Raw genomic sequence first — 21,758 nt, 5'->3', positions numbered from 1 at the left:
CCTGGCAATCAATCCCCACATGTCCTTAGTCATTCTTTGACCATTATTTATGTTCTCACTTGTCTTCATTCCTCTGAAGTAAAGTGCCCTCAACAGAACACTCTATTATATCATGGGGTAATCACTCCCTTTCCCTCTGAGTACACAGCTCTGGGATAATATATTTTATCACTTTTCTGGCAAGGAGTTCACAGGCTCCAGCTAAATGAGAGCAACATAGCGAGTCAAGGGCAGAGAGTCTAAGACGTCTAGGACTTGCTGAATTTCCAGGCAGTCTGGTACTGAAACTTGCTCCCATGGATTCATAAGGAAGAGGGTCCACATTTAGTTACCTGGAAAATTCCTGATTAAAAGAAATCTTGGAGATGGCATAGGTGAGACAAATATCTTTCTAAATATCTAGGGGTTTATCTTGTCACAGTATGACCTGGCTTTGAGCAATCAATCAGAATTTATATCACTGCATTTAGACAATCTTCAAGTGGTCAACCAAGGTCAAGCTGGAGAACCCCATACAGTCTATGCCTTTTGAATACTTCTTGTGAAGAGAAAATTAGTCTTTAAGTCATCTAACTTATGACGCCTGGACCATGGCCATCAAGCATTCTAAATTTAGTCCAGAAACCAGAGCAAACTGGAGACAAGTTTTAACATATCAAAGTGACCTCCAACCTGACACGGCATCACATGGCTAGGCATGGGAAGGGAGAGGATACCTTTGAGTCCCTGTGGAATGAGCTCTTCCTGGCCATTGTACATAGGTTCAGGGTGAAAGAATGATGCAGCCTGCTTTTAACCCTACCTTGCTGTGACTGTTCATTTCTGTAAATACTTGTCATCTCTTCCTTCAAGCCTCAATGACACCCCATCAGGTAAATACGGTGCCGTCCCCATTAGTGTGTTAACTATTTTTTTCCTTTTATGCTATTTCCCAGAACAGTTTCCCTGTATCGTCCTTTGATGAATACTTGCATTCCAGGGAAATACTAACAAGTCTTCCACGAAACACATCCCATTTTCTCATGAGCTCAAAGAATACTGCATACCACATCTCTCCTCCAAAATCATGTTTATTATTAGGACATTAGGAGGTTGGGGAGTCCTGTAATAAACTTGCTTAACTTTGTGTTTCTCAAACCTAATTTTACCCCCCCACACACACACAAATCTTGCATGGTGTGTGCCTGGGTGCCTGTGTGTCCCAGGAACATCTCTGGAACACAAGGGGCTGGAAGGCTATTTTAAAACAAACAGCCTACACTTGCTGATTCTATTTTTTCACTCTTATAGCTGTATTAAATTTGCCATCTCAGAGTCTACTAGCAATCTGCAAAAAGTAAAATCCAGTTATTGATTTTTGCTTCTTCCATTAATATTGTTTTTGACATTTCCAAAGCTAGCCCACACCTTCAACAGCTACAAATTCTTCAAGCTTCCCACCTGGAATTTGTAATTCCTTATCACTGCCATCAGCTATTTATCTCAATTTTCTTATACTCTCTATGTCCAGACCTCTCAGCCTGGCCTTCAGAGATGCACACCACCCAAACCCCATCTTATTTTCCATCTGTCTTTTTCTAATCATATCCGCACATCTTTATCCTCTGTCCGGACAAATCTGTTCACCACCCTACCAAAATACCACTGCATTTCTGTCTTAGAGTCATTCAGTTCTAGCTAACAAGGTTAAAAAGTTTCCCTTATCCTGCTGCTTAATTTTATCTGTCCTGAAAGCCACTACCCTTGCTAACCTAGCCTTCTCCCATCATTTTTTATATTAATATCAATGTTTCCTCCTTTAGTCTGTAAACTCCATTACAACAATGGCCATATATGTGTTTCTAGTTACAAATTCTTCAGCTTAGCTCAGTAGCTGATAAGTAATCTGTAGATGTTCCAGAAGTTCAAGTTTAATTGAATCTAAATTCAATTTCTGTAGCTTGTGCTTCTCATTGCTTTCCATTGGTAGTTAACATTTTGGTCTGTGCACTCCATGAATCACCTTAAATATACCAATTTCTTTAACCTTATGTTTAGGGAATTATGTGCATTTGTAACACCCTCAGCAACCAGGAGAATGGCTCATACATAATTTAAGTACTGGAGACACCTTGAAAGCTTGGCTAGTTAATTCAGAGAACAGCACAGGTCTTATCTCCCATGATGTTTCCTATGCCATGTCTCATTATCAAGCTTCTTATTCTGGTTCCTTCCTAGTAGTTCCTTTCTCTCCAGCTCAATTTATATATTTGCTTCATGCACACATATCAACTTTCTTCTATTGAGCTTTTGATTTTTTTTTTTAAAACCAGGGATTGAACCCAGAGGTGCTTAACCACTGAGCCACATCCCCCACCCTTTTTATTTTTGAGATAGTGTCTTGCTAATTGCTTAGGTCCTTGCTAAGTTGCTGAAGCTGGCTTAGAACTTGTGATCTTCCTGCCTCAGCTTCCCAAGTCCCTGAGATTCCAGGCACACACCACTGAGCCAGTCAAGTTTGTGAATTCTTGAAGGGTGAAAAAAAAAATCCATGTTTCATAGTTGGTCTTTTAATCGGGGAAGAATGTAAGAGGAATTAATTACATGTAAATGAAAAGAAGCTGAACTGCTTACACTACAATTCCCTTTATTATTGTTGATATTTATGATACAATGTTACCATTTCAATATTTAATGCACACACAAATAAATGACATAAAATACATAATTCACCCTGATAATTTTAATCATACACAAAATATGAAGTGATCAGAACTATGTTACATAGATATTTTACAAGAAAAGGGGCTAATAACACATTGAGATGAAATATATCATTAAATTTGGGATGTTATATGATGTTAAATATAGATATACTTAAAACAATTATTATTTATAGAACCAATATGATATTTTGCTACTTAAAATAATGAATACTGTGTAAATGAGTACTTATAAAAATATTTTTTAATCAAAAAGCTACGTTCTACTCATTTACTTGGCAGTTACAAAAATATATATTCATCTGAAACTCTAATAAATTTGCTTGAAGCATTATTCAAATTTGAAAGTGTTTTCTAAAGTATTTCACCAACTTAGTATTCTTGACTACATACAATATTTATATGCACATGATATTAGAATAGGTTTGTTACAAATATTGTCATTTTAAAAGATACAAGTGATCAATAAACACAGACACACTGAAGATTTCCAAACCAAACAACCGACACGAACACTTGACCCACCAGCTGCACCAGGTACAACATAAAATCCTGAAAGCATTTGTTGAATTCCTACATGACATTTATTCTGTTATTTGCACCTAAAATTAACTATCAAAACCTTCCTATTTCTAGTAGAACTGTAATTTTAAAACTTAACGGTTTTCTTTTTAATCAGCTACTTCTTGATGGCAAAGCCAGATCAAATAATTTCAAACTGAATTGTGAGTAGTATGGTTTGTATTTTGAATGTCCCTCAAAAGTCCATGTAGTAGAGGGCACTATTGGTGGAACCACATGCAGGTGGGGCTTATGAGAGAAAGTTATGTCATTGGGGGGTGTATCCTTGAAAGGGACTGCAGGACCCTGGTCCCTTTTCTTTCCTTGCTTTCTGATCACAAGTTGAGTGGTTATGCTCTGCCATGTACTCCTGCCAGGATATGTTGCTTTGCCACAGGCCCAACACCATGGGGCCAACTGATCATTTAGAACCTCTCAAACTGTAAGCTGAAACAAGCCTTTTTTTCTTTATAAGCTTATTATTTCAAGCATTTTGTAATGGTTACAAAAAGCAGACTAAAATATACCAAACTAGCATCAGTGATTGAAAGATGTTCAACCAAGTACACTTACTACTTTGAACAGCTCTGATGTCTACATTACATACACTGAACAATTCCATTTTTCATATCTTACTGTAAAACAAGACATAAGAATCTCAGTGACTTTTATGAGTTATCATAAAAACAAAAGTAGTAAATACATATAATATATAGAGAGACATACATACAGATATATATCATTTAGTACACCTAGTAGACTTCAGAAATCTCTTCTCATAGACAGACGCAAACTATCCTGAGTGAAGTAGGCCTTGTGTCTAGGGAACAAAGGCTAAAAGACACACAGGCCACATAACAGTCTTCCATGTTTGCTCATAGATGTTTGCCAATATGAATACGGAGATTGCTTTTAATGGCAAATTGTTGAAGTAGTCAAATTCTTCTGAAACCAAAGATTAGCCATAATGACTATTATGGAATTGTAGCACCAAGGAAGATGGCGGCCAGTATTTGTAAAGGGAATCACCTGGGGCTATTCTTGGCACAACCCCTCTTATATTTTCCCAATCTGTTCTGAAAGTTAAAGCTTTGCTGAGAATCATCACTTAAACTGCAAACACTTGAGAGAATACAAAATATTTTTTTTCATAATTGAAATTCAGATCATCCTAAACCATTTCAAAATCTTTTCCCCTAAGAGTTAAAGAAGACAACTGACAACCCATTCAGCAAACAGGTTAAAGAAAACAGGTAAATGAATATATATATATATATAGTTATTATTATAACTATGAGTTGTTAAACTATAATTTAGTAAGATGGTACACATAAAATTAGTCCTTAAAAATTAAATATAGTTTCCAAACATTCAGAAGCAATTCAGTCCAATCTAGTTTCAATAGTACTTGTAAAGGAGAATGACATTTGAAGTAAAATATAAAGTACAAGTGACCTAAAGGATGACTATTGATTTCACATTTCCTTATTATGAGTTTATAAAAACATAAGTGAATAAAAAAGGTGCCCACTAATCAGCATTAAACCATGTTATACAGAAAAATATCTACTTCATCTAGTGAAAGAATACTTTAGTATTTTAGGTAAAAAATATATTATTAGTTTTAAATACATGGAGTAATTTATTCTCAACCTAAAACTTCCAAATCAATAAATACTAATCTTGCCTATAAAATATGCTGCCAGAAAAAAACCTTGAAAAGGGTTTGCTTTCCTTGAATCAGTTTGCTCCTTACAATTTGCTTGCCTGTTCATTTTCTTGGCTAGTACGATTATGATTAGGATCAACTTCATTTCCTTTTTCATTTAATGATCACAAAATTTAAATGAATAGTCGTAATCAATGTCATAGGTTTTATAGTATCCTAAGAAGCTGATCTCATTTTAAAATGAAGAAGAGTAGCCAAAATGCACAGGACCCTAAACCACTGGAAGAATGTGCTTGAAGGAACAGAAGATAGTGTAGGACTTCAGGTTGGGATACTGGTTTTTAAAATAAAGCTTACAATCTAAATTCAACATCACATTGCTCACAAAAGTAAAACTAGTACAGAAATTCTCCCCCTTCCTTAAATTCTAATGGAAATAGATGTAAATTTCTAGTGTTTTTCAAACTCCTCATTCTCTTTAACAGCACACTAAATTTTATAATATTAGAAAATATGTATCAGTTATGATAGAATATTTATGATGCATTGACTCTGAATTACTAATTATTATTTTTAAAAATACATTTTAGTTGGAGATGGACACAATACCTTTATTTTATTTATTGTATTTCTACATAGTGCTGAGGATCAAACCCAGTGTCTCGCATGTGCCAGGCAAGTGCTCTACCACTAAGCCACAACCACAGCCCCACTAATGAATTATTTTTAAGTCAGGTCCTATGCAGAGATCCCAAATTTCAGTGCATGACTCTCTTTCCCTTTTAGGTAGGAAGGGGCAGATGTCCAAATCCAGAGTTTGGATGAGCAGTTAGCAGGCTTTAGCAATATTTGAAGGAAACATGGTTACAGAGGAACATGGTTTTAAAATTCAAGGCAAATTAAATGTCCAGTATCATAAGGAGACATAATATGGTATTGAAAAATTGACCCATTAGATGTTTTTTTTCCCTACTATTATCACTGTTTTGGAATTGATAGTCAAATTTTATATCATTACACTCTAGACTTGCAATATATATCTAAAACTGCCATCTTAGATTATAAGGCATATGATATAAAATATTTTGTTCAGTTTGCAACAGCACTGGGTTTCCTCAAAATGTGTATCCAAATGGTAAAATGTCCAGGAAATCCTGTGATTTTCATGTGTTAAAGGCATTTCACATAGTTCCATGCACTTTTTTTTTTAATTACAGATGGACACAATATCTTTATTTTTTATTTATTATTTCTATGTGGTGCTGAGGATCGAACCCAGTGATCTACACATGCGAGGCAAGTGCTTTGCCACTGAGCCACAACCCCAGCCCCCATTCACTTTTATTTTCAGCTTAATATGTATATTTTCATGGCAACACATGCCATATAACTCCAACTTTACTAACAAGTAATTGGTAATATTACAATAGTTGTTATATCAACATGGAAAAGCAGCATAACATATTAAGAAAAAGGATTTCCTGGGTTCGAATTTTGCTTCTACCCCTTGTGAGTCATACGAACCGGTACAAGTCACTGGAACATTCTTTGCTTCAGTTCCTCAAATGCAAATAAAATGGGAGTGATAAAAAGAAGACCAACTAATATCAATGTTATGAGGATTATGTGAAGTAGTAACAAAATGTGGGAAAAGCAATCAGAGGTGCCACTTAGCACACAGTGATCATTTAGTAAATATTAGTTACAGATATTATTACAGTAAAAAACAAGAGTGACTCATGTTAATAGGAACCATTCAGGCGTTGATGAATTTAGTAAGTGGCATATACACTGATAGACTGTACACGTACATTTAACCCTGGAAATATTACTGAGCATTTTCTATTATAGAGATTAGACCCTTTAAAATATGTTAATTTGTAAATACCTAAAGAGCAGATAGTGGGGCCCAGGAGAGGTGGCAAAGTTCTAAAATGTTTAGGTGACAGGCCTCTGATGAGGATCACTGCCAGGATGCTGACTAGAAGACAGTCATGACAACATGATAAGCACCAGCTAATCAACCAGGTGTGTTCACTCATTAGCCCTGCATTGAAAGTTATTGAATTTTCAGAACAGGAAAAAAAAATCACAAATTAGATGAGCCTTCAGGATCACTTGCTGAAAATGTCAAGAATGTGAGACCTCAGAGAGTCCAGAGTTATTTAATATAGAAACTTATGTGAAGGTCGTTATCTTCATTAAATTCAAAATGTCCAACTTTTGCTCTGGAAACTTTGACCTTGGTTTCCTTGTTTGTTGCTATACCTATGGGCTCAACAGAAGAATCTCAAGTGCTTCCATGCCAAATGACAACTATTACCTTGACCAGTAAGTTTACAGACATAATATAGAACACGGTATTTTTGTTATTCAAAACACAGCTGCTAGTGATGAAGGTATTTAATGATAGTGTGAAAGCCATTATTAGATTTTGCAAATTAAAATTTAATAACGATTTGCCTAAACCATGGTTATTTCACATACTTAGTCTAAATCCACATGCAGTCATGTGCTGCATAATGACATTCTGGTTAATGAAGGACAGCATCTATGACAGGGGTCCCACAAATTAAACCATCTAATGATGTCATAGCCATCTCAGCTTGTGTAAGCGCATGATATTTGCATGATGATGAAATTGCCTAGTGATACTTTTCTCAGAGCTTCCTCCTGTTGTGAAGCAAAGTGTGGCTCTAATTATTATAAACACAATACGAGTCTTTCCATTATTTTGAGAATTATGAGTTTAAAATAAATGTTAATTATTCACAATGATAAAACCATACTATTATATCAGTGCAGAAATGACAAAAATTACACATACTTTAGGATGAACATGGAATATACTTTGTGTCCACAATCAAGGTTTCCAGTGGTCCTTTTAAAGTATAACAAGTAAAGCTTTATTTTCACATCTTGTACAATACTTGGATGAAAAACGCACTCCTGATGGTGAATTCTTTTGAGTCTGACATCTTGTGGAAAGGCTTCCAAAAACTGAGTTTTAGGTTTCTTTCTAAGGTAGACAAGTGAGTTTTTAAATAGGTTTATTTTTTTCTTCTTTACCCATTCCCCTTCCCCTCACCTTGCTGATCCCCACACCATGCCCTACCCAGGGCCATTGGCTACGACATTCGAGACAGGTATCCTTGGGAAGCCAGGCCCACAGCAGAGACCAAGGACAGCACCAGCTCACTGGACATGTTCATGAGCATAAAGTACACTTGGAAGTAATGGAAGAAAGTCTTGCTGGAGGCCTGAAAGCTCCCTTCTCCTCTACTGAGCAGCCCTTAGGACAAACAAAGAAGCATATGTTTCAGCTTCCACACATATACCCTCCTCTGACATGAATGGGGGATGGAAAACCTATGCCTCCCAGTCTATACCATTTTCAACTTTCACATGATGATGTGTCGAGTGTGGCCATGTGTTTTTCAGTGACAGACTTCTTCAAGCAAAACTATCCATTATTACATGTGTCCATTTGGGGAAACTGAAAACAGATACAATATCAAATGAATGAATCCGAGAGGAGACCAATAGTTAAATGTTTTTATCTCGGACATTTTTTTTTCTATAAATTCCGGAGATGAATTTTTGCACAAAAAATGAAGACATGATGTCAATCTACAGAGATCACTTTGTGAGGCTGAAGTCTGAATGAACTCCTACCCGTTTCCAGCATAAATATCCAAGTACAAACTGAGCATTAGTTATAAAACACCGTGGGGAAAGATTTAGAGGAAAGAAAAAAAATGCAGTTCTTTTATTTTCAGTGGAGAATGCTGAACCAGCATGTACTGGTCAGGGCCAGTGTTCAGAAGCTTCCACCTGCTTGGTTCCTTGGGATTCTCTTCATTCTTCTCCAGCCGGGGGAGGGGGCTCGCACAGCTTGTACAGCCTAGAAGAGGCACAGGTAAGTTGGACAGCTGCCCACTTTTTACACCTTACCTGAGATAATTTTATTGGTATAACAAATACATTGAAAGTAATTATTTTTGGTTCTACGAGTCAAGGCCGCATTGTTTACTTCACTAAGCATAGCATATGAATAAGCAAACTCTAAAATTTTGGTTCTGTGATTTAGAAAACCAGGTTTCTTTGCATCTCTCAATGGCTACTGATTATGCAACACTGCATTTAAAAAATCTGCTGTTCTGCTCCAGTGCTGCCAATCCAAGCCTGCTAAGCTTGCTGGTAATAAAAATCTATTCTCTGAATTCCAGGAGGTGATATTATTATAATTGCCATCACCTCTGTCATTATGAATATCTTGTTTACAGGAAGACAGCTCTTATCTCACAGGGATCTGCTGGTTTTCTGACCAGTTTTGAAGTTAACTGCATTTTGGACTATGCCTATGGTGTGGATGTGAATAATGGCCTGACATGGCAGATTCCTGAGGCCTGAATCTCAAAGGCACACTAGCTGGGGTTTCCTAAGGACTGGCCACCTGGTTCTGCCGTCTATCGCTTACCTGGTCAGTGGATTCTAAAGTGGGTCAAAGAATCCACATTAACTGTGGAAATGCCTGGAGATGCTCCTCTTTGTTTGAGCACTAACAAAAAATTCTAAGGAATTAGCTAAGGTTACACAAGTTCCAGTCTCCACATTCTTTTTAATAGTTGAATCCTAATTCTAGAACCAAAGTAAAAGTGAACATGGTGGCTGCCAGATAACCCTAACTCTAGTGACCTCAAGGCCATGTGCGTTAATTTCAGTGTATCCTGAAAGAAGAGAGGCTGAACTGAAGTGGTTGGATATTGGACTACACCTGTTACCCCTAATAGTGACCAAGGTTCCACACTGGTTGCACTGCAGAGCTTAAGCTAATGACTTTAAACGCAGAATCCGACGATACCCCTTCATCTGTTTATTTATTTCTGGTGCTAAGGATTGGACCCAGGGCTGCTTGCATGCTAAGCACACACTCTACCTCTGAGCCACACTCTGAGTCCCAACTTTTCCCTTTTTCAAAAGCAGTACAAACTCAGGGCTAGCTGTAGTGATTCACTCCCATTTACAGATTACATTGAACACAGCTTAAATGAATTGTTAACCTATTTAGTAAATTATAAATTCCCTCTCCTTTGACATTTAATTCCATGCTAATTCTAAATCAATGGGGAAGAAGGAGAAAGCTTTGATTTAGAGTTGTAAATTCGGTTAACAACATGAACTTTCTTAGGAAACGCAGAATGTATTATCTTTGAATGTACTTCAAGTCGAGAAGGTGGTTTATGTTCTATATGTTATCTCCATGGAAGAGATGAATACTGAACTAAGGACATGTCACATTATAAAAGCTTATTTCATCTTTCCTGGAGAAGAGAATGCATTAAATTGAGCTGGTGTACTTGAAATGTTCTTTTGCAGCTGAAAGATAGGGTGTTACTTCAAATTGCTTTCTCAGGACTGAAAAAAAAAATAGGATGATCAGAAGGTTCTTTTCCTCCTTAATTTCTGTCCTCTTATTTCCCTGACAGGGCTGCCTAAGGAGTAAGAAAGCACAATGGCTTTTACTCAGGTAGAAAAGAAAGAGGAGGATGGGCGGTGGACGTCCTGACCCATGAGATCTGGGCTGTGCCACCACATCCCATTACCTTGCTCTGCATGTTTGCACAGAATGTAACTAATGCCACTGGGTAGATGAGTCTGAAATGTCTGCCTTGCAAATTGGAGAAAAGGCTACTCTCTGTGATCACCTAATGAAATAATAGCTCTGGGTTCTGTGGAGCTGGACAGATTCAGCTTCTGAGGCTTCTTGGAAGAGACTCAGGGTTATTTGAGTTCAGCCACATTTGTAATGGAAATTGTTGAGCTCTGGGAATTCAGAGCAGGCAGATGAAGTTTGGAAGTAAAATGTAATAGGTAAAGAGTTGGACTCCAACTCGGCTCTGAGGCATTTGTGTTTTGGCAGCTACATTGTTGGGCACCGGGAGGCCTTTTTTTGCCCAACATTTGGGGCCCTTCCTGTATTCTCATTACACTCATGCATACCAGTGCCCTGCAGGAGTGAGGTCTGTTCCTGGCTCCACTTCCTCCCATTCCTGCTTGGGCTCAGGGAGCCATTTTTGGAGCTGGTGATTCCGTCCAAATTCAAATTAGCAGAGAGAAGAATTTTCAAACTTTATTCTATAGATCAGGCTTTTCATCTTTCTTTTCTTTAATATTTATTTTTTAGTTGTAGTTGTAGTTGGACACAATACCTTTATCTTATTTATTTATTTATATGTGGTGCTGAGGATCGAACCCAGGGCCTCGCGCATGCTAGGTGAGCACTCTACCGCTGAGTCACAACCCCAGCCCATGCTCTTTATCTTTCTCTATAGCAAAAATATAAGATGTATTAATGGAGACAACAAAGTAAATGCCTCTTCTGAGGTTCCCAAGTACCAATGGTACTCTATCTCAAGACAATTCTCTTTATCCTACAGATTGGAAAATAGAATCTCAAAAAACGAAGACCTCACTAAGATCACGTAGCAGGATCTGGGACTCCTCAAAATCACTTTTCTTCTTTTCTTCATTTTTAACCACTATAGTACGATGTGGCCTTCCCACTACACAAATAAAGTCTTTACAGCACAATACTTCCAGATTTTGTGACATAACAGAAAACAATATGCCACAACTAGTGATCTGACATTTGGAATGTCATATTTGGTTGTTGATGAAAATGTGATAATTGCTTTGCAAACATGGGAGCCAAAGAGAGGAAGTCTGCCCCCAACCCCTACTTCAGCGCCATTCAATCACAGCACATTCATCTGGTTGCCCAAATCTATTTTTTCTTCCCATTCTATTGGACTGCAAGCGCCTAGAACACATGGAATGCGTCTCATCACCTTGATATCCTAAAACCAAAAGTAGTTTCTGACACGTTTCAGTCCCTGATTCCTAGAGGGGAGTATGCAAAATGTGATGAAGCCAAGATGTCCAGGAAACCTGTTCCCAGGAGTAGACTTTCTGTTGTCACTACTCAGAACCAACCTACCTCAGCACTATTAAACCCTAATACTCCTCTCTCCAGCATTCTGATTCCAAAATTATTCCGTTCACTCTTTCTATGGTGTGACCACAGCCACTTCCTCCTTTTTTGAATCCCAGATCAACCAGCTCCTTCCACATTTCCAAGTGCTCTCCTTTGACTCTGTCACTCCTGTTCCTTTGCTTTCTCTTCATTATTGGCATTTCTCTGGTGGGTTCTGGATCTTCTTTCATCTGTTATCCACTCACCATGGCAATAAAATTCACTTCTATATCCTCACTGACCTTCTAAATATTGGTGACTCACAGGACCACAGCTCCACCTATTTGCCTCTCCTTTGCTTTGGAACAGTGTGTTGAACTGCCCACAAATATAACCCACACGGAAGTCCCTGTGATCCACTATCTCAGGGGAAATAACCACCAACCCCTTATTACCCAAGTCAAAGATTTTATAGTCACTCTGGAATATTCCATTCCCCTATCTATCTTCATTCAATTTGGGTCCAAAGACTAGTAAGTCTGCCTTCTAAGCACTGTTCTAATCCACCCTTTCACAGGGCTTCTCAATAGTCTCCTTTCAAACTTCTATCTTCAGTCTTAGAAATAGACCCTTCTAATGTCACCTGAGACAAATTCTAAAAGTCAGATCTTCTTCCAAGTAAGAAGATTATTGATGCTTCCCTACTGTCTTCAAGTTAAGATAAAAACTCTTCAGTATTTCTGGTTCGTCTCTTTCTGATCTGGCCCCTGCCTGCATCTCCAGCCTTGCTTAACATTATTCTTAAATCACTTTCAACTGTCAGTCACACAGACTAAAGTATGGTTCTCAGAATGTGATGTTTTCTCTGGGCCCCCGTGTCTAAACCAGGAGCATTCTGTGACCTTCCTTCTCCCTCCTTTGGCTGCGCATGATTCTTCCATGTTCTCATGACAATTTATGCTCGGTTTGTGTCACAGTTATTATCACATGTAGTGTACTATGATGGAGATGGGTTGGGGGATTTGAACCAAAGACCATCTCAGGCAGAGAGAGCACACTAGACTTTTGTGAAGGTACCTTCCAGAAACACTACCCTAGCTTTGCCTGTGGGTGGTCTGAGCTTGAGAGGCAAATGTGTCTTTCAACTCACTGCCTTTGAGGATGGAGTGCTGTTCTAGCTGAGTAGGAATCCCAGCCCTCTGTGCTTAGAATTCTCTCTGCACCCTCCAAGGGCAGCTTCTCACATTCCACCTTTGCTTACAATGATGTTTTCCTTACCAAGCCTACTTAACTAAAAGCTCCTTGAGGGCCAGAGCTACTTCTATTTCAAGTTTACATTTTTCATGAGGCATAGCAGAGTGGGCTGCATTTCTTGGGTCCTAAATAGATTCTTGTAGAATGAATAAAAGAGTAACTAAAATCCATTTTGTTTAAATTACTCTTAATCTCTCAGGGTTATTATTTTAACTTTATAGCTGGCTAATTTTATTGGGCTTCATTTCAAGTATTACATAAACCAATAAAGAAGAAAGTGAGTTCATCAGTTGCTTTTCTTGTGTTCGGCTTGCATATTGGCTTATTGATCAGGATGCTAAAGTCTTATCTCAGACTCACTGTTTATTAGTGCTTATAAGATCTAGCTAAAAATATCCTGCAAACCATTATCTTGTTTTTTTTTATTGGGATTTTAACACTTCAGTGGGTCTGTTATATAATATACCATGTCTGCTCAAGGCATTGAGGAGACAATGCTTATGTGAAATGATTCTTCAGCAATAGAAACCGGGAGATTCTAATCTAATCAACTGTGGAAGATAACGATAACAAGACGAGGATTAAACAGAGTTAGGAGTTAGCACTAAAAAGAATTGCAACTATAAAATGAGTGCTCCATCCATTTCAGGGTGGGGGATATGTTTTTCCTTTTCAAAGAAATTTCACTTCCCATGTAGTTTTTCAGAATGAAATATAACTTCACAAATGCTGCAGTCTTCATTCTTGCTCTGGTAATGGTGTTGCAAATAAAAACAAATAAAAAAAGTGTCTTGTCTATGACAGTGTTTGCAGGAGCCTACTTCCTGTCCAAAGGAAATTGTATAAAAGCAATTGCATGTAGAAGAAATTAGTTAGCTTTGTCCCACTCCAAGATAGGGTATGTACTGCCTATCCTAATCACCAGGGAAACTGAGCGGAAAACATTTTTTCTGTGGATGCTAACTATGTTCATCTGTCTTAAAGGTAGACTGGAGTCCTTTCTTATGATGATGCGTGAACTGTGAATATTTAGCATCTCAGACGATAGCCCTGTTAACTCATTCACATTTTCTTGAAATCAGTTTAGATATTGGATGTCTATGGTGAGCAAAGGAATAAAATCTAAAATCCATACTGATTCCTGAAAATTCCTATTCAGGTTGGGCACAGAAACATGTCCACAAAATACCACAGCATAATATAATAACATAAGGGCTATCATACAGCAATATACAAGATACCTAGGGCAACCAGAGAAAAGGAACACAAATAAGACTACTAGCAGGAGATGATAACTAAAGTAGATTTTGTGGGTTAAGTAGGAGTCTTCCATATAGACACAGATAGGAAAGACAATCCCAACAGAGGAAAGAATATGCATGATAATAGAAGGATAAATGAAAATGGCATTTTGGTTGTAGGCCCAGTTAGTTGTATCCATGTGGACTTTTTCTTTAAATTCATAATGGAATGTGCAAAATAGGATGGTATCCATTTAATTATGATCATTTATCTCTAATCACACTTAGTGGCTGGGTGTTTCTGAGGTCAATCCCCAGGAATACTATAAGAACGATAGTGGGCATATCCTAAAGTAGGTATATTAGCCATGCAGAACAAAAGCTGATGAACCCTCTGGAAAGAGAAGGCAGGGAGGTACTTACCTTGGAGCTGATTGAGGGGTCCGGTCTCTCACTCCCAAATTCTTTGCTGTGTTCTGAACTCTTGCTCCCTGAAGTCAGGAAAATCACTTTTAGCTCTATACTGTATTACTATTAATTTAAATATCATTAATATCTGAATGTAGAATACTTATTCCAACAATATATTTAACATCAAGAGAGACTGGATAGGGACTAAGAGAAATCACCACCTGAACATCTTTGAAATTAATGCTTTTAAGAATCAAAATATGGCATGAAGGTGTTGTAAGGCTGAGCATGGTGGTATACACATGTATTCCCAGTGATTCAGGAGGCTGAGCCAGGAGGATAGCAAGTTCAAGGTCAGCCTCAGCAATTTGCCAAGGATCTAAACAAATTAGGGAGACCTTGTTTCTAACTAAAAAATAATAAGAAGTGGGGGTATGCCTCAGTTGTAGGTCCCTTGGGTTCAATTCCCAGTGGCAAAGGGGGGATAAAAAAGAAAATATGCTATGCTGTTCAAAATGATTAATTATTATTTCTAAAGACATCTGAATCATTCAAATAAGTTTAACAGCTTCCTGTTCAACATCCCATCTATGTCTTTATTCCTAGACACAATAATTAATAACTTCAAATGCTGAAAACAGGAAACAAACAAGGTATAAATACCTGCTGTCCCACAACCTTCTTGGAACAGCCAGGCACCTGTTTTTCCTTAGCTGAATAGCTGACTATTTTAAACTTAATAATATTTAGCAAGAAAATGCTTTCTGAAATAGTTCTAAAGCAATTCCTGGAAAAGCCACGTCAATATGGATCTCTGAAATTTAAGAATTTTAACTCAAAGTTTATAGTTTAAATATGATCTTCTTCTTTTCTTTGGTTTTGGGACCAGGGATTGAACCCAGGGGCACTCAACCACTAAGCTATCCCTAATACTTTTTGTGTATTTTATTTAGAGACAAGGTCTCACTGAGTTGCTTAGGGCCTTGCTAAGTTGCTGAAGACTTTGAACTTGAGATCCTCCTGCTTCAGCCTCCTGAATTGCTGGGATTATAGGCATGTGCCACAGCACCAGACAAAGATGATCTTCAGGAATAAAAAAGTTTCTAAAACTGGTCAAGGTCATGAATAAAGTTATAATTACTGTCCAGTTCCTAATGGAAATTAGTTACTATAGAGAACAAAACAGGAGAGTTTTTTTTTTTTTTTTTTTTTTTTTTTTTTGCATAGCTAAAGGAAGGGTGCTTAAGAAACTGCGAAATTGGAGCTGGGGTTGTGGCTCAGTGGTAGAGTGCCTGTCTAGCCCATGTAAGGCACTGGGTTGGATCCTCAGAACACATAAAAATAAATAAAGGTATTATGTCTATCTACAACTAAAAATATACATTAAAAAAAAGAAACTGAAATGTTCTAGCTTCCAAATACTGAACTAAGTCAAGGGAAGAGAAAAAGGGAGGAAAAAAAAAACACCTAAAAAAATTCTCTTAAGATGGACCTAATAAAAAGGCAAATAGGGAAACAGCGGTACTGGTGACAAAAAGATAGGACGGATTAAAGAATTGCAATTAAGTAGCTAAAACTTTCCACTTTAAAGTAATTTTAGATTTAGAGAAAATTTATAAAAATAGAACAGAGATTTTTCTTCATGCTTCATCCTTTTTCTCCTAATGTTTACCCTTTACTTAATCACAGTACAATGATAAAACCAGGAACTGTATTGGTACAATACAATTAACTATATGGCACATCTGATTCCAGTTCCATATTTTCCCCAATTTCCTTTTCCAGAACCCAATCCTGGATCCCCTACTGCATTTTGTTTCATATCTGCTTTGTCCCCCTGACAGTTCCTTAATATCTCCTTGTGACCTTAATTAACAGGCTGGTCATTATTTTGCAGACTGTCTCCATTTATGTTTATCTGATGTCTTCTCCTGATTAGGTAGAGAAAAAGAATTTTTAAAAAAATAATAAAATCACAGAAGTGATGTTGTGCCCTTCTCTGTGCATTATATTTGGGGACATATGATGCCAATAGATCTTATGACCTGGAACATTAACTTTGATCACTTGACTTAAGAGGCCTTATTTTCCCACTGCAACATTGCCACCTTGCCTTTGCAGACTTAACAAAGACGCTGGGAAAGAGGATATGAGACTTTGCAAACATCCTGCTTCTCTTTGAACTTTCACTCACTATTTTAGCCTCCACTGGTATTTTTTTATCTGCAACAAAATTAGTGTAGTGTTTATGAACTGAGATTCTGTAAAGAAGGATTATTTTCCCCCAATTATTTAATTATTCAATTATAGATTTAATTCAGCATGGACTTGAATATATTGGTTTTTCTGTATGAGATATCCAATATTTTTATTAATTTTTTTTAACTCAAAGCATTCTAGTTTTGACTAATGGGGGCTCTTTCTGGTTGCTTCTTGTAACCTTTTGATATACACTCATTATGTTTTAATTTTAGTGTGTCTTTATTTTCTGCACCTCAAGATATTCTAGGTTCATTTTCTCTGTCTCAGTTGGTAATTCATCACTTCTCCAAGGGCCTTGGCTCTTTTCATTGGAATACAGTATTTAGAAACCAAAATTTGGATACAGGTTGTGCTCATTACTGTTGATGATACAACTACTTCCAGGGCTTTCCAGCAGACGGGGCTTATTTATTAACACAAACATACTTGAACACCATATTCATTCCTACATCTGTTTGTGTCTGTGTGTGTTGTGTGTATGGACCCATTAGTCATACTGATATTGCTAATTCCAACCTAGTACCACAGGGTTCATTGTAGATTCCAGCCTTCACCCTTTCCTGATGTATGACTTCTTTTTCAGTCACTGGGGGTCTGACTTCTCATTACTTATGACATCTTTACTTATTTGTTCAATCCTAGTTTATGAATTTTTAAGTCATATCCATGTGAAAAACAGATTCACTAACAAGACCCCAGTATTCACATTTAATTCTTTGTCTATAGTGTCATAATATTCCATTAAGTAGTGAATAGAAAGATTTTTTTGCTTTCTTTAAATGTGATGTTCACCATGCTGAATACATCACGTGGCATGTTTTACCTTGAACCCATCTATATAATTCTTCATATATTCAACTTGGATTCTTACACACTCATTCATATTGCTCCCTTTGCCTAAATGCCCTCCCTAATACTCTTTTCTCTGTCTGCATTACATTTTTGTCTCTGAGATGCAAATAAAATATCACCTTCATTTGCTAATAACAGGTTATTCAGTAAATCACTTCATGCTTTGAGTGCATTAAGTCTATCGATTTATAGAATTCTCATTACAACACTATGAGGCAAGTGCTATTAATATTCCTGTTATAATAGTGAAAAAATTAAGAAATAAAGAAACTAAAACTCTTGTCCAAAATCACAGGAGAATAAACAATGGAGGTGAGACTCCAACTGAGGCGGCTTGGCTCAAGAATCGTGCTCTTAGCCATGATCAAATATTCACCTTGTGTGAGATGCCTTTTCCAATCTTCCCAGCTACAACCATTACTGAACAAACCTCATTTAGCACTAACTTTATACTAGGTATTATTCTAGGAAACTCTGATACCATAATGAATAAGTCTCAGTTTCCCAATTATTGAGGGACCATGCTCCCTGTTCTGTATCCTGAAAGACTGAGGTTTTACACTTGCATGTGGGTGCCTGTATCCTGGCAATTTGCCTACATATTCCACCATGAGACTAGGCCAGGACTTCATCACACCCAAGTCTTTTCTTGGTGACTAGTAGGATCCTTGACACCAAAGGTATGAAGATAGAATATGTTGGAATCCCAGCTTTTACTAAAAAGATCAAAAACAATTTTTGCATAGGCTTCCTAAAAGGACATTTGGTATGCATATTTTCTAGCATGGAAAACTTTAATAAGTTTATAATGAAAATAAAATTTTAGACCTCAATATTTTCAGATCACCTGGTTATATAAAAGAGCTGCTTGTGGTTATTGTAAATATTATCAAAAAGTGCAAGTTTATATGGTCACTTTCCCTTCTATCTTGTATCCTTTCTTCAAACTCAAGCAACAAATTAAAATACCATGTGTACAAAATATACACATGAAAATAATACTGAAATTATAAATAAGAATAAATCATGTCAAAAAGTTCATTTCTAGAAAGAAACTGAAGATCTTAGCTTATTCATTGTATTGTTTATTATGTATTGCAAAACTTCAATATATAGCTAATAAACCATTATACCTTAAAATACAAAAATTCAAATTGATAATGAAATAATTCAAATACTTCAAGTTATAGTAAAGATAAAAACTTTTCTAACCTCTCTATCTCTGAAAAGTTGAGTCTAAATGGTTAAATATTTTTCTCTGAGGTTGGAAAGCAAAAAGGACAGAAAATCCAAGTTCTAGCCTTGATTTAGATTTGTATTCTAACTTCTCAGATTCTAAGTATGTAAGAATTGGCTTGGAGACTGGATCCCGGCCAATAAACCCACCATGTACTTTGGCTGAATACTGAAAAGAAGATTGGCCTCAGAAAGAATACTGTAGAAACATCTGCTTGCTTTCCCTAAAAGAGAGCCCCAGGCCCTAAGATCTTCCACAAAGAAGTTTTAAACCAGTTATTTGAGATGCATAAGTTGGTGCTGAGAAATCAGCAAAAAAAGGAAGAAAGTATTCTAAATGTACTTATTTTAAAAAATAAGGAGCAGGAAAGAGTGATAAATACTGGGAAAATAATGCAGCTCAGAAATCAATAAAGACATTACAAGAAACTGCATGACTTTTCAGTATTTTAAATGATATTCCAGATATCATGTATTAATACTGTATAAATATACCATGCGTTAAAGAGCTGTGCACCATGAAATGAGTTATTAGGCTTATAAAACATTGTCTTTACTTTATCTCTATTTCCATTTTCAGTTTTAGGAAGTTAAAGATATTAGAATCATGGCTATTCATTTCCACGATGTAGGAATGTATATGTAGTGACTTAGCCTCCTTAATGGAATATTCTAAAGAAAGGTGGATTCTTGCCATATGTCACAATTTTGAGATGGCTCTTCCAAGTTCTCCTAGAAACTTACTCTAAGAGGGACACAATAAAATAAAATTATCGATGCGAATACAATTCTAATGTAACTAATCAGAAGTTTATTTTGATTTACTTTTTAAAAGATAATTTGCATATCTACTCTCCAAAAATTCTTCCTGAGCCCTCTGGCAATTTGCATCTGGGTTTGTCCTTTGACAGCTGGACAACAGTTTATCCCAAACTTCTGGTAGACCTAACCTTTACTTAGTAAATCCTTTGACCTTCTAAGATCTTGGTTGTCAATCTTCAGTTCTTGGGTTTTTACCCAGAAGTGTCATGTATATGCCCTCACTGTACCTGATCTCTACAGTGCAGGTGCCAGCTCAGTGGTAATCTTTTGTTGATTTTTTTTCATTGGCTTGGTTGACATTCTGTACTGTAATCTTGGGAGCAAGCCCAGAGGGATTTATGTGTATGTTTAGGAGTTATACACTAAATCTTTGGTAAATACAAGCAGTCATAATTGCAAATGCATACCTTAAGAATTAATCATTCACTATCACTGCACAACTTGAACCAAAGCAGCAAATAAAGAGATTTGCTACTGTAGTAGCTTAAAGGTGATAGAATAAAGTAAAAAAAAAAAAAAAAAAAAAAAACAAAACAACTAGTATTGATTTTTTTTGGTCATTCTGTAGGTTGTCTTTTCTTCTAGATGAAGCTTATTTCCTAATTAGTAAACTGAAATTAGTCCATTTTTTATTTTGATTTTTTAAAAGAATTTTACAAGTTAAAAACTAAGCTACTACTCTTTAAAAAAGCTATTGGGTGATGGCATACAAAGTTCATTCTATTAATTCAGAGAGTACATTCTCAACTATGAGTATTCCAGTGACCTAAACACAGCCCAAAGGCTGTTTATTCCTTCTCTAAAACAAAATTTGAAGTCAGCACTTTATCCTTGAAATAAAACATATACTTCTTAGCATAGCATGGAAGTCTGAGAGATCACCAGAAGTATGTAATAAGTAAGCAGATTGCTCAATTTTTTCCATCTTCTTTCTTGCCTCTGTACCTCTCTCAATCCATTCCCCAAGATTTACTAAATCACCTACAACTTCCAGAAAATTCCAAATGTCCTTTATCTTGTCCCTTGCACAAGCCCCTAGTCCATTCCTGTCCTAATTTGCATAGCCAATTCTCTTTACTCCTTGAGATTACTGCATAGACCTCTTTTTTTCCAGGGTTGTCCAAAATTCTTGGAGAACACTTACCTAAGAGTCTGTACCAAGTTCTCATCCCACAGTATTGCTTCTTACCCACGACTTACCTTACCAAGTCATGTGTCTGGAAAAGTGCCCTACACATCAAGGCACCAGACACCTGACCTGATGAATGGACAAAGGAACCTTCAAACACAGGGAGTTCTAAAACTTCCCTAAACAGGCATTAGACTCACCTGCTTCCGCATCACATCTGTAGCCTGCATAATGTAGCGAGGAGGCAGCCCATGGCTCCTGGCTAGAATGATGGCTTGCTCCAGTGTCACACTCAGGGTGCACCTGTGTGCCAAGGCAAGAGGAAGTGAGAACTCACTGGTTTCTAAAACATTCTTCCAGACAGTGTGAACTATTGATTACAAGATCGGAAATCCACCAAAATCAAAGTAGCTAGACAATGAACTACTGATTTCTCTATCCAGAATACCTGAAAACAGGTTATCGAGTCACAATTAAGAATTCAAAATTGAAACGAACCTATAATGAGTTGTTTGTAAAAGAGCTCCTCCAAAGGACATTAAATAACTTTTATAATTAACTATTATTTTTATTGATATTTTATGCAACTTAGAAGAAATGAATTTGTAATGTTTTTCGTTCATTTCTACATATCGATAGTTAT

At 36.8% G+C, this 21,758-nt stretch overlaps 1 protein-coding gene across 2 annotated transcripts in view; it reads right to left on the bottom strand.

Moving 5' to 3' along the window:
• Positions 1 to 4,566: 4,566 nt before the first annotated feature.
• Prex2 (phosphatidylinositol-3,4,5-trisphosphate dependent Rac exchange factor 2) overlaps positions 4,567 to 21,758 on the bottom strand; it is a 277,724-nt gene continuing 260,532 nt past the window's right edge. For both annotated transcript variants that reach the window (XM_077800682.1, XM_026407761.2), the window contains 3 exons: positions 21,316 to 21,418; positions 14,827 to 14,894; positions 4,567 to 8,836 (listed from right to left, as the gene is read on the bottom strand). In XM_077800682.1, the coding sequence (XP_077656808.1) occupies positions 8,791 to 8,836; positions 14,827 to 14,894; positions 21,316 to 21,418 (217 nt within the window). In that variant the 3' untranslated portion in view covers positions 4,567 to 8,790. The remainder of the gene's footprint in view (positions 8,837 to 14,826; positions 14,895 to 21,315; positions 21,419 to 21,758) is intronic.

The sequence above is a fragment of the Urocitellus parryii genome, chromosome 7 (genome assembly GCF_045843805.1).
Source record: "Urocitellus parryii isolate mUroPar1 chromosome 7, mUroPar1.hap1, whole genome shotgun sequence".
Taxonomy (NCBI): domain Eukaryota; kingdom Metazoa; phylum Chordata; class Mammalia; order Rodentia; family Sciuridae; genus Urocitellus; species Urocitellus parryii.
Note: the sequence above shows the minus strand (reverse complement) of the source record. Positions and strands in the feature narration are given on the sequence as shown.